General features: G+C 37.7%; 1 protein-coding gene across 1 annotated transcript in view; it reads left to right on the forward strand.

Annotated features, from left to right (window-relative positions):
• The window catches only part of LOC121375809 (O(6)-methylguanine-induced apoptosis 2-like), a 33,061-nt gene extending 24,080 nt beyond the window's left edge, over positions 1–8,981 (forward strand). Inside the window, exons 5-9 of the mRNA XM_041503466.1 lie at positions 512–626; positions 5,925–6,028; positions 7,067–7,131; positions 7,342–7,538; positions 8,205–8,981. Of these exons, the coding sequence (XP_041359400.1) occupies positions 512–626; positions 5,925–6,028; positions 7,067–7,131; positions 7,342–7,538; positions 8,205–8,272 (549 nt within the window). The 3' untranslated portion in view covers positions 8,273–8,981. The remainder of the gene's footprint in view (positions 1–511; positions 627–5,924; positions 6,029–7,066; positions 7,132–7,341; positions 7,539–8,204) is intronic.
• The last annotated feature ends 5,307 nt before the right edge of the window (positions 8,982–14,288 follow it).

The raw sequence follows: 14,288 nt of genomic DNA on the forward strand, positions 1-14,288 counted from the left end.
CTCTGCTGTACTGTTGAACCTGGTGTCACTGCTTTGCAAAATACTTTGTTAAACTAATGTAAGAGTGATGGCACAAATCTCAAGTAATAATAATTAATTTGTCAATCATTAATCCAAATAATAATAAATGTGTAAATTATCAACTTCGGCAACACTTTTCTACTTTGGTGCAGACCAAGTAATTTTGTAGGTTTGTGTGTCTGTCTGTGTGTGTCTCTCTCTGTGTGTGGGTGTGTGGTTTTTTACTGCACATATCCAGACAATAAAATTTGATTGTCTGTCAGTAACAATTTAGTGAACCTTCTGCTACTTTGGAGTCCACACGACACTGTGTGTGTCTGTTCCAAATGGTATTTACCATACATGATCGCAGCTGGCAGCTAATCTGTTTAGATTGTGATCATTGAAACTGACAACTTCTGTATGACACTGGTGGTGCATATATACTTTATTAGACATAGATGTTCACTAGGTGGGTAATAAATGTCTTTACTGTTTGTTTGGCCCACAGATACTGATGTGTAAGTTTGGCAAGAAAAACAATGTGAGTGCTGAGGCAGCCTTCAAGTCACAGAGTAAACGAGAAATGATCAACCTCAAAGATGCCCATAGGATGCCAGCTCCAGGTACAAACCTTTTAACAGTATATGCTATAAAGGGAAGTTTTTTTGTAGGAAACAGTCATGTGAAACGGGCGTAGGCCCAGGGATTTCAAACGAAAATCCTCACAGACAGTTATGTTACTATGTAATATTAGGCTATTCATATACGATGTTCAGGGGAAATGTGAACAAAATGGCCTGCTAGATTCATATTCAAAAAGCCCTGCCCGCTCCACTGCCCCCATGGATCAGAGAATGGTATGCACCTATAAAAAATATTTTCTTTTCGGTAAAATCCCTTCCTCATTTTATCAGTGTTTCTACCAGAAAATAATCTGAGGGTATATAATAAAAATAAGACGGATGATAAGTGCCCCTACTTCGTGGTTATGGGTTTAAAATCTTTTCAAATTGGACACTGCATTTCATGTCCTTTGACAAATTTTAAGCAGCAGTTCTCTTAAGATAATCTTTTTAAAAATTATGAAAAGGTATCCTCTAATTTCAAAGATTTTAAGAGTATGTTATTTTACCCTTCATACCCTCTGGCAGAAACCCTCTTTATATATGTCTATCATCAATAACAAACTAAGTGTAATACTGTACACATTTTATTTTTCAGTTAAAGTGAGATCAGTATGTATTGTAGACAGGACCCGAGGTGTTTTTATATACCGGTAGTTTGTAACTTCCCCTGAACCCTATAACTGGTATATCAAAGGTTGAGATCAGTATGTATTGTAGACAGGACCCGAGGTGTTTTTATATACCGGTAGTTTGTAACTTCTCCTGAACCCTATAACTGGTATATCAAAGGTTTAGATCAGTATGTATTGTAGACAGGACCCGAGGTGTCTTTATATACCGGTAGTTTGTAACTTCCCCTGAACCCTATAACTGGTATATCAAAGGTTTACATCAGTATGTATTGTAGACAGGACCCGAGGTGTCTTTATATGCCGGTAGTTTGTAACTTCCCCTGAACCCTATAACTGGTATATCAAAGGTTTAGATCAGTATGTATTGTAGACAGGACCCGAGGTGTCTTTATATACCGGTAGTTTGTAACTTCTCCTGAACCCTATAACTGGTATATCAAAGGTTTAGATCAGTATGTATTGTAGACAGGACCCGAGGTGTCTTTATATACCGGTAGTTTGTAACTTCCCCTGAACCCTATAACTGGTATATCAAAGGTTGAGATCAGTATGTATTGTAGACAGGACCCGAGGTGTTTTTATATACCGGTAGTTTGTAACTTCTCCTGAACCCTATAACTGGTATATCAAAGGTTTAGATCAGTATGTATTGTAGACAGGACCCGAGGTGTCTTTATATACCGGTAGTTTGTAACTTCCCCTGAACCCTATAACTGGTATATCAAAGGTTTACATCAGTATGTATTGTAGACAGGACCCGAGGTGTCTTTATATACCGGTAGTTTGCAACTTCTCCTGAACCCTATAACTGGTATATCAAAGGTTTAGATCAGTATGTATTGTAGACAGGACCCGAGGTATCTTTATATACCGGTAGTTTGCAACTTCTCCTGAACCCTATAACTGGTATATCAAAGGTTTAGATCAGTATGTATTGTAGACAGGACCCGAGGTGTCTTTATATACCGGTAGTTTGTAACTTCCCCTGAACCCTATAACTGGTATATCAAAGGTTTAGATCAGTATGTATTGTAGACAGGACCCGAGGTGTCTTTATATACCGGTAGTTAACAACTTCTCCTGAACCCTATAACTGGTATATCAAAGGTTTAGATCAGTATGTATTGTAGACAGGACCCGAGGTGTCTTTATATACCGGTAGTTTGTAACTTCCCCTGAACCCTATAACTGGTATATCAAAGGTTTAGATCAGTATGTATTGTAGACAGGACCCGAGGTGTCTTTATATACCGGTAGTTTGTAACTTCCCCTGAACCCTATAACTGGTATATCAAAGGTTTAGATCAGTATGTATTGTAGACAGGACCCGAGGTGTCTTTATATACCGGTAGTTTGTAACTTCCCCTGAACCCTATAACTGGTATATCAAAGGTTTAGATCAGTATGTATTGTAGACAGGACCCGAGGTGTCTTTATATACCGGTAGTTTGTAACTTCCCCTGAACCCTATAACTGGTATATCAAAGGTTTAGATCAGTATGTATTGTAGACAGGACCCGAGGTGTCTTTATATACCGGTAGTTTGTAACTTCCCCTGAACCCTATAACTGGTATATCAAAGGTTTAGATCAGTATGTATTGTAGACAGGACCCGAGGTGTCTTTATATACCGGTAGTTTGTAACTTCCCCTGAACCCTATAACTGGTATATCAAAGGTTTAGATCAGTATGTATTGTAGACAGGACCCGAGGTGTCTTTATATACCGGTAGTTTGTAACTTCCCCTGAACCCTATAACTGGTATATCAAAGGTTTAGATCAGTATGTATTGTAGACAGGACCCGAGGTGTCTTTATATACCGGTAGTTTGTAACTTCTCCTGAACCCTATAACTGGTATATCAAAGGTTTAGATCAGTATGTATTGTAGACAGGACCCGAGGTGTCTTTATATACCGGTAGTTTGTAACTTCCCCTGAACCCTATAACTGGTATATCAAAGGTTTAGATCAGTATGTATTGTAGACAGGACCCGAGGTGTCTTTATATACCGGTAGTTTGTAACTTCCCCTGAACCCTATAACTGGTATATCAAAGATTTAGATCAGTATGTATTGTAGACAGGACCCGAGGTGTCTTTATATACCGGTAGTTTGTAACTTCCCCTGAACCCTATAACTGGTATATCAAAGGTTTAGATCAGTATGTATTGTAGACAGGACCCGAGGTGTCTTTATATACCGGTAGTTTGTAACTTCCCCTGAACCCTATAACTGGTATATCAAAGGTTTAGATCAGTATGTATTGTAGACAGGACCCGAGGTGTCTTTATATACCGGTAGTTTGTAACTTCCCCTGAACCCTATAACTGGTATATCAAAGGTTTAGATCAGTATGTATTGTAGACAGGACCCGAGGTGTCTTTATATACCGGTAGTTTGTAACTTCCCCTGAACCCTATAACTGGTATATCAAAGGTTTAGGTCAGTATGTATTGTAGACAGGACCCGAGGTGTGTTTATATACCGGTAGTTTGTAACTTCTCCTGAACCCTATAACTGGTATATCAAAGGTTTAGATCAGTATGTATTGTAGACAGGACCCGAGGTGTCTTTATATACCGGTAGTTTGTAACTTCTCCTGAACCCTATAACTGGTATATCAAAGGTTTAGATCAGTATGTATATTAGACGGGACCCGAGGTGTCTTTATATACCGGTAGTTTGTAACTTCCCCTGAACCCTATAACTGGTATATCAAAGGTTTAGATCAGTATGTATTGTAGACGGGACCCGAGGTGTCTTTATATACCGGTAGTTTGTAACTTCCCCTGAACCCTATAACTGGTATATCAAAGGTTTAGATCAGTATGTATTGTAGACGGGACCCGAGGTGTCTTTATATACCGGTAGTTTGTAACTTCTCCTGAACCCTATAACTGGTATATCAAAGGTTTAGATCAGTATGTATTGTAGACGGGACCCGAGGTGTCTTTATATACCGGTAGTTTGTAACTTCCCCTGAACCCTATAACTGGTATATCAAAGGTTTAGATCAGTATGTATTGTAGACAGGACCCGAGGTGTCTTTATATACCGGTAGTTTGCAACTTCTCCTGAACCCTATAACTGGTATATCAAAGGTTTAGATCAGTATGTATTGTAGACAGGACCCGAGGTGTCTTTATATACCGGTAGTTTGCAACTTCTCCTGAACCCTATAACTGGTATATCAAAGGTTTAGATCAGTATGTATTGTAGACAGGACCCGAGGTGTCTTTATATACCGGTAGTTTGCAACTTCTCCTGAACCCTATAACTGGTATATCAAAGGTTTAGATCAGTATGTATTGTAGACAGGACCCGAGGTGTCTTTATATACCGGTAGTTTGCAACTTCTCCTGAACCCTATAACTGGTATATCAAAGGTTTAGATCAGTATGTATTGTAGACAGGACCCGAGGTGTCTTTATATACCGGTAGTTTGCAACTTCTCCTGAACCCTATAACTGGTATATCAAAGGTTTAGATCAGTATGTATTGTAGACAGGACCCGAGGTGTCTTTATATACCGGTAGTTTGCAACTTCTCCTGAACCCTATAACTGGTATATCAAAGGTTTAGATCAGTATGTATTGTAGACAGGACCCGAGGTGTCTTTATATACCGGTAGTTTGTAACTTCCCCTGAACCCTATAACTGGTATATCAAAGGTTTAGATCAGTATGTATTGTAGACAGGACCCGAGGTGTCTTTATATACCGGTAGTTTGTAACTTCCCCTGAACCCTATAACTGGTATATCAAAGGTTTAGATCAGTATGTATTGTAGACAGGACCCGAGGTGTCTTTATATACCGGTAGTTTGTAACTTCTCCTGAACCCTATAACTGGTATATCAAAGGTTTAGATCAGTATGTATTGTAGACAGGACCCGAGGTGTCTTTATATACCGGTAGTTTGTAACTTCCCCTGAACCCTATAACTCGTATATCAAAGGTTTAGATCAGTATGTATTGTAGACAGGACCCGAGGTGTCTTTATATACCGGTAGTTTGTAACTTCCCCTGAACCCTGTAACTGGTATATCAAAGGTTTAGATCAGTATGTATTGTAGACAGGACCCGAGGTGTCTTTATATACCGGTAGTTTGTAACTTCCCCTGAACCCTATAACTGGTATATCAAAGGTTTAGATCAGTATGTATTGTAGACAGGACCCGAGGTGACTTTATATACCGGTAGTTTGTAACTTCCCCTGAACCCTGTAACTGGTATATCAAAGGTTTAGATCAGTATGTATTGTAGACAGGACCCGAGGTGTCTTTATATACCGGTAGTTTGTAACTTCCCCTGAACCCTATAACTGGTATATCAAAGGTTTAGATCAGTATGTATTGTAGACAGGACCCGAGGTGACTTTATATACCGGTAGTTTGTAACTTCCCCTGAACCCTGTAACTGGTATATCAAAGGTTGTGGTATATGCTATCCTCTTTGTTGGAAAGTGCATATAAAATATTCATTCCTGTTACTGGAACAATTTAAAAAATGTAATAGGTTTCCTCTGAAGACTACATTTGAGAATTACCCAATGTTTAATATCCAGTAGCTGATTAATTAATTAATTGTTTATTGGTGTCCTTAAATAAAACAAAGTTAACTTTCTTGTCTTGAGATGATGATGTTTGTGTTTTGTTTATCAGGACAGTACACTATTAAAGACAGCCTCCTCCATGAGAGTCCAGTGATCACCGAGTCAAGTTTCAAGTCAAGAACAATCCGCAAAACTCACCCTGACCCACCAGACGTACGACTCTTTTAATTGTTCTCTTTGCCTCACCTGGAGATTATTGTTTTGTGTAATTAAATTTTACTGTTATAATCATTCAAGTTTGAATAACCAAGTATATATTCATCAGCAATAAGAAACTAATAATTTAATTATAATAGTAAAGACACACTTCAAATTGAAACTGTGTTAGCTATATCAGGGCTTCTAGATTATGGTAGCCCCACTGCCATGGCTGGTGACATTCAATGTTAGGCTGGTAAATAACTACTATTGCCATGCCCGACGGCTAGTGAATTTTTTGGGTCAAATGTTGCAGTTGAGTCTATTTTGTAAATATGAATATCCTGCCCACACTCAACCCTTCAATGTTAGTGTTTTAAGCTGTATCTCCCTCTTTAGGTAACATATTTAATTATTACTAGTATTTAGTAAAATTGTGAAGTAGGGCTAGTGAATTTTTAATCGTGACTAGTAAATTTTTAAAATCACTAATCCCATTGCTAGTGGAATTCTTGAACATTCTAGAAGCCCTGGCTATATACATTTTTAAATATTATTTAATAACATTATTTGGTTGTATTATTTTATGGGCAAGATATATATCTTTTCTACTTCACCTGACCTCAAACAAAGACATATTCCCTGAGGGATATTAGTCCGAACATCCCAACAGCCAACGGGATGGCTAAAATCTTCTAGTGAGGCCTCTACTTCCTGTTCCAGTCACGTGACAGTAACTTTCTTCTTTCTCCTTAGCTGTTTTGGTTTGCACGTCTTGTTTTTTCTTTGCTTCAGTTCATTATGCTACACTGAGGCTGTCCTTTTAACCTGGCTGTAATGGACTGTGTTAATACATACCAGTTTGAGAATGTTACTCGGTTGACCTTTGTATCGGGCCTTATTGTAGCTAAATTGTATATGTCAGTGGACAAGATCACTGAAACCATTAGCAAATGTTTTCTAAAACAAGAATATTGGAGAGTATTCACACAACTTACTAGAATAACATTTAGTCAAACAGCTGGTAATTGATAATTGCAATTCTATTTACAGTTTCCTGGTCCTGGGACATATCTTCCTTCCGGTAACGAAGAACCTCCGAAAAAACTGCTTTTTCCGTAAGTCTCTTCTTGGGGTGTTTTAAAATCATATATATTCTGAATTAGGGATGGATTAAATGTAACACTATATTCTAGATGCTCCATTTATAAGTGTATATTAATTATATATAAATTGGAGGGTGGGGCGTTGTGCTCAGTTGGACAAAGTTTGCTACAATATTTCATGTAAGAGAAATTTAATAATATATTTTGTTTATTTCCTTTCAGCCGAAAACATTACTTGTGTATCTCAGCTCCTGCCATGCCTCTCCCCCCTGCTCCCCCCACCCCAGGTCCTGGAAGTTACGAGATGGTTGATTACGACGGTCCTACTAAACACTTCATGTCAAGTTCAGCGTTTGTCTCAGCTACCAGCAGGTGGTCGGGGGATGTATTAGGAATGGGCACTGCTTTACCAGGACCTGGTAAGAGTTGTCTTTCTTTGAGCCTTTAGTCTTTATCATTGTTAGGTGTCGGCTCCCACTCAGAGCGAGTTTTAACGACTCATTGGGTAGGTGTGAGACCACTACACCCTCTTCTCTCTTACTAATCAATAACAACTAAACCACTGTCCTGGACAGACAGCCCAAAGAGCTGAGGTGTGTATTCAGGATAGCGTGCTTGAACCTTAATTGGATATAAGCACAACAATTATTAGGTGAATGGTCAGTGGTAGCAGTTTGTGTCAAGTTTGCAGGTTATGAAAAATTACCTCTTGTTTTTTCCTTCATATTTTAAAAGGCACTACAATGGAATTCTGGACAGTGGTGAAATGTCTTAGTAATTTTGTCATATTAGACATTGTGTAAATATTTAAGTTTAGCCATAATTTTATAATGTAACACAAAAAAAATTGACAGTTTTAAAAGAGGATGTTTTTTTTTTTAGACAATATCAGTGCAAATAAATAGATATCTGGATTTATCTGTTGAAAAGCAATACCAGATACAGTTTTTAAAAGGCCAACAATTTGTAGTGATGAAGAAATTTGTCAGGTCATTCATGTTGATTTTATTCTCAGTTCCCAGATATGTAGGGAGATAATTGCATGTTTTTATAGTCGGCTGAGGTTGCTTTTTTGTATTTTGCAGCACACTACCGACCCGTGGAAATGGGGAAGCAGTCTTTCATTTACAACGTTGCCGGTCGCTGGATATGATCATCCTGTGATAGAACACCTCAGACTTGTTTTCTAAATCAGCTGTCCATTAATTGTATATATCTGTTGTCCAACAGTTCTGTATCTCTGTCAGTTCCTCACTATATATTTAAGTCAATGTCATACTTTGAGGGTTTTTTAAGTTATTCTGTATGGACATAGTTTTGGGTTTATAATAATAAGAAGAAGAATTATCATAATAAAATAATAATAATTATATCCTCCCAAAAAATGATGACCACCATCTTAAGTGGCCAGAGTGAAATGGGCATTTTTCATTTGATGAAGAGTTTTGATGACATAATGTACAGCATCCTTCAAATGAACTATTTATCTTACAGATCGTTTTTTTCATGCTGGGCTGTCATTAAATGTTCATTAATCACTTGGATAATAATAAATAGTTTAATAAGGCTTGGTAGAATCTCACAATGAGCAACTAGTAACATGAATGTCTTCAGCAAAAAGATGGGGGAAAAACACTGACAATTTGTAAAACCTATTTACTAAAAGGAAAAAAACCGATTGTAGTTTCAAAGAAGTTCCAAAATTATATCCATCTCTATTTTGCTTGAGACATCAAGCCTGTTGCTTATAAAACATTTTGACTCAAGACTCTATTAGAGTCTGAGACAGTAATGTCATGACGGCGCCATACAAATTGTATATGTGTGGTGTCATTAGAGATTGAGTCTGGACTCCAGACTCTTATTAGACTAATAGAGTCTGAGACAGTAATGTCATGACGGTGCCATACAAATTGTATACATGTGGTGTCATTAGAGATTGAGTCTGGACTCGAGACTATTAGAGTCTGAGACAGTAATGTCATGACGGCGCCATACAAATTGTATACGTGTGGTGTCATTAGAGATTGAGTCTGGACTCTATTAGAGTCTGAGACAGTAATGTCATGACGGCGCCATACAAATTGTATACGTGTGGTGTCATTAGAGATTGAGTCTGGACTCTATTAGAGTCTGAGACAGTAATGTCATGACGGCGCCATACAAATTGTATACGTGTGGTGTCATTAGAGATTGAGTCTGGACTCGAGACTCTATTAGAGTCTGAGACAGTAATGTCATGACGGCCCATACATATTGTATACGTGTGGTGTCATTAGAGATTGAGTCTGGACTCGAGACTATTAGAGTCTGAGACAGTAATGTCATGACGGCGCCATACAAATTGTATACGTGTGGTGTCATTAGAGATTGAGTCTGGACTCTTGAAGCATTTTATAAGCACGGGTCCTGATACCTGGTTTGAAATTGTTGATGTGAAAATTGTGTTAACACTATGATAGTAATAATAAATATTAGTACATTGCTTTTCACAGATGCACATTTATTTATGAGAAATAGACCTGGATTACACCTGACAGGTTTGATGCCAGCTTTCATTAATTCAAGTGTTATCATCTCATCAGTGTTACTGTCTCTTTCAAAATGTGTCGATGTAAGATTTTAATACAATTATGATTTGTTTACCTGTTAAAGGCAACGTTGATAGTTGTCATGCAGGTTGTCTGTACACAGTAGAATGCTAAAGTTTTCAGTTCTTTATTCCAGTGAAGTTTATTTTTAAGGATCTTGTAATAAACAAAAACCCAACCCATTTGATTAGGACCTAGTATTACCGGTATTGTGTATATTTGTAAATGTTACAAGTATTGAGATTGGATTTGTAAACTTGTTGCAGTTTGTGATGTAATACTTTAACTGTCTGTGATATAAATGTTTGTGTTTGTGCATAGTTATCTGGATATTTTAATAGTTTACAATTTTTTGTTATTGCTACATACTGCTGAATTAATGAAAACCATTTGTCTGTGTCATTGTTGATACTGTATGCATTTTGTTTACTCTGTTTATCCAAGATTTAATATGTATTTAAAAATGAAACAATGCCTTAAAATTTCAAATTGCCAAAAGATTTGATATGCCAAAATTTCAGATTCCCTTTATAATGATATATATAACATACTTGTGGCAAACTGTATGATTGGTAGGTGCGTGTAACATAGGGCAGGGTATAATATTCAGCATGGTTGTACCCAACTGAAGGAAACGCACAAGCATACTGTAATAATATATATATGACCAGTGTGACTGTGTATTATTAGACATTTCACTGGAACATTCAGCTAGGATCACTCGCAGCGGAGGTTTATTGTCCTGTCACTGTTTGGTTCTTACAACACACTGTGACTGCGTATCATTAGACATTTCACTGGAACATTCAACTAGGATCACTCGCAGAGAGTTACTGTCCTGTCACTGTTTGGTTCTTACAACACACTGTGACTGCGTATCATTAGACATTTCACTGGAACATTCAACTAGGATCACTCGCAGAGAGTTACTGTCCTGTCACTGTTTGGTTCTTACAACACACTGACTGTGTGAGGGGTATTTATCAGTGTTTTAGGGCATTTATTGGGGTTTTACTCGTAGTCGGTCTCAATGAGTTTGTTGCCATTGTTAAAAGGTTTCCAACTAATGGAGTCTCTTTAATGACTAAATTTTTATGTCAAATACATTTTATTTAATGTGTTTCTGGTCATTGTTATGTTTGTAGTAGTATAAACTGTACTTTTTGTTCCAATAGTTTTGTACATGCAAAAATATTTATCTATTAAGAAATGAAATCATGAGCTACTATCAGTACACACAGAAGCAGATTTAATTCACAGACACTGGTATTCTAAACAAGAACATGTATGTATTATGTAATCTAATTATGTATTATGTACTCATAGTTGTTAAAAAAGGCTCTGTTAGCCAGAAATATGTTACAGTGGCAGCAGACTGAGGACAGTCAGTTTAGGCTGTTGGGTTTGGGGCTACTAGGTGCTGGGTTCGTGTCTCTGCGTCAGCTCTGAACCGGAACAAGTACAGTACTGTCTCACTGAACATTAACATTATTTCTCAACAGACAGACTAGATAGCTGAGAGTGATGGAACGTTAGTTGAACACACAGACATCCTTCATCATCAACTCAAAGTTTATACATATCAAGCCAAGCATGTGTGCCATGTGGGTGTGTTTAGTGTGGGTGCATGTTTGTGTGTGTGAGTGAGTGAGTGTGTGTGTTGTGTATGTTGAGTGAGTGAGTGTGTGTGTGTGTGGTGTGTGTGTGATTTAGGTGATGGTCAGTATCTCTTTGTATGATAATTTTATAACTTGGTGTGTTTTGTTGTTCAGTACATGTTGATGTATTATATGTTAATGTATTGAGTAGCTATAAAGAGCTGTTTATGAAATTAAGTAACTTTAAGTTTGAAGAGAAATAAACCATTTGTCTGACCTGCTTACCTTTACACCAGCCAGACAATAAGTGTATGTATTTACCAGGACAGAGTCACCGTGACACCATCTTGGATCTTGTGCAGAGTCGGCTCAATATAGCCATATTTTATGAAGAATTTTTTATATCAAAATTGTATATTACAAATAAATATTTAATTTATTTAGAAGAAATGTGTTTATTTTTAATCGTATTATATCAATGTTTTATGAGGTATTCTTGAATAAGGCTGTCAACCATATATTGTAGATCTTGAGAAGGGTGTTTGTTTTTTGGAGTGTTTACCGGCCTCGGTAGTGTCACGGTTAAGCCATTGGACATAAGGCTGGTAGGTACAGGTTTCGCAGCCCGGTACCAGCTCCCACCCAGAGCATGTTTTAACAACTCCATGGGTAGGTGTAAGACCACTACACCCTCTGGACAGACAGCCCAGATAGCTGAGGTGTGTGCCCAGAACAGTTTGCTTGAACATTGGATATAAGCACGAAAATAAGTTGAAATGAAAAATTACATTTTGGTTTGGGGTTTTTTTTTTGGTGGGGGTGGTGGAAGGGGGAGTGTAGTATCAGCAAAGAAGTAACCTATCCTGAAGCAAGTGGTGTGGTAGTACACAGAGAATTGAGGCACAGATGTCTCCAGGTTAACAAAAGATATTTAGGAATTTTCAAGAAAAAAGTTCATATTGTTGTGAGGTAAACTGGTCCCCCTCCCCTTAGTTGTGACCCTGAGTGTATGAACAATAACTAGTGACTATACAACGTTTAAGAGATTTGTCTTCATATGGCTAGGTGTATAATTTTTAACACTGAAGCGGTATAGCGCTTCTGTGTATGCAAAGATCCGTTTTAGACTGAGGCATTGCTTTAACGTGTCATCGCTGGAAAGTATGGATGGGGTGTGGTGGCCTTAAACTTGTTCCCAAAATAGGACACAGTAGACTGTATACTAGTACACGGCCGCCCTGTTAACTTCTATGTTCAGTTTCAAAGATGGCGGTGTCCATTGTTTTGTATTTGTGGAATTATCTTTGTATGCAATATTTAACACGATGTATGTACGATTGTCGACCGCACCTAAACGCAAAAAGATGCTAGCGAAGTTGGGCATCGAGGAAAGTACAAATAAGGCAGTTGTCAGTGCAGATGAAAAGAGGAGAAGCAATCAGAACGATTGGAAGGTGTTAAAACGACCTTGCGTATATATTATACTAAAAGAGGAGAAGCAATCAGAACGATTGGAAAGTGTTAAAACGGCCTTGCGTATATATTATATTAAAACGGCCTAGCGTATATATTATATTAAAAGGTGTGGCGGGATTTAGCTCAGTGGGTTGAGTGCTCGTTTGTGGTGCTTGCGTTGCAGGATCGAACCATCTCCGTGGATCTATTCAACTATTATGACGGTAACCGCACAGGATTGAACCACCTCGGTGGATCCATTCAATTGATTGGGTTTTTTCTCATTTAAACCAGTGCACCACAACTGGTTAAAGGCCGTGGTATGTGCTTTCCTGTCTGTGGGAAAGTGCATATAAAAGATCCCTTGCTGCATTAGGAAAAATATAGCGGGTTTCCTCTTATGACTACGTGACAAAATTACCAAATGTTTCACATCCAATAGCCGATGATTAATTAATCCAGGTGCTCTAGTGGTGTCGTTAAACAAAACAAACTTTAAATATCCGATGATTAATTATATAATGTTCTCTAGTGGTGTCGTTAAACAAAAGCTTTTAGAAATTATACAAGGCATATTGTTATACGCAAGACTGGCTATCAATATGGGTGCATTCAGGTAGGCCTATTGCATTGAGCAGTTGATTTGTTGCGAATACTCCACAGAACTTGGCGCGGCCACGTATAGAGAAGGCACTGTATCAGAAATGTGTGTGGGATTATATGTCGATCAATCAGTGCAGCAGAAACCCAGCTTCGTTTGTGAGGTGTGTGGGGTCGCGAGGGGGTTAAGTGAACAAGTGCATAGTTTACCATCACAAAGACCGCTGTTCGAGTCTTGACGTCAGTGCTCGGTTCACGGGGTTCTCTGGTTTTCATAATTATATAATCGTTCATGATTGTCTTCGCTGATGAATGTTTGGAGAAAGATAACATTTATATTTTTGGTAAAAATATGTTGGGATTTTGGACAATGAAAACATAAAAATAAACCAATCGTTAATTTCTTTACAGGTAGAATGTTGCAGTTTGATAATTTATCACCAATATAACAATTAAAAAATAACATCTGTGAGTTGTAGTAAAAATAGTAGTAGAATAGTAGTAGTAGTAGTGGTAGTGGTCGTAGTAGTAGTGGTGGTGGTGGTAGTGGTCGTGGTGGTGGTGGTAGTGGCGGTAGTGTAGTAGTGGTAGTAGTAGTAATAGTTGTAGTAGTAATAGTAGTAGTAGTAGTAGTAGTAATACTAGTAGTAATAGTGGTAGTAGTAGTAATAGTGGTAGTAGTAATAGTAGTAGTAGTAATAGTAGTAGTAGTAGAAAATCAAAAAATTCCGGAATTATTTTTCCATTAATACACACAACAATGCAGTAGCGTTCCCTCGAATATACTTTATATTTTTAATAAAGTGTACAGTATCTAGTAGTATTATTTATCTTCAATTAATATGATGCAGTTAATGATTTTATTATTGAACTACGACTGTGGAGTTCATGCTCTAGTGCTCTCACAAGGCTGGATTAACACCTT

This window comes from Gigantopelta aegis, chromosome 6 (assembly GCF_016097555.1).
Source record: "Gigantopelta aegis isolate Gae_Host chromosome 6, Gae_host_genome, whole genome shotgun sequence".
NCBI lineage: Eukaryota > Metazoa > Mollusca > Gastropoda > Neomphalida > Peltospiridae > Gigantopelta > Gigantopelta aegis.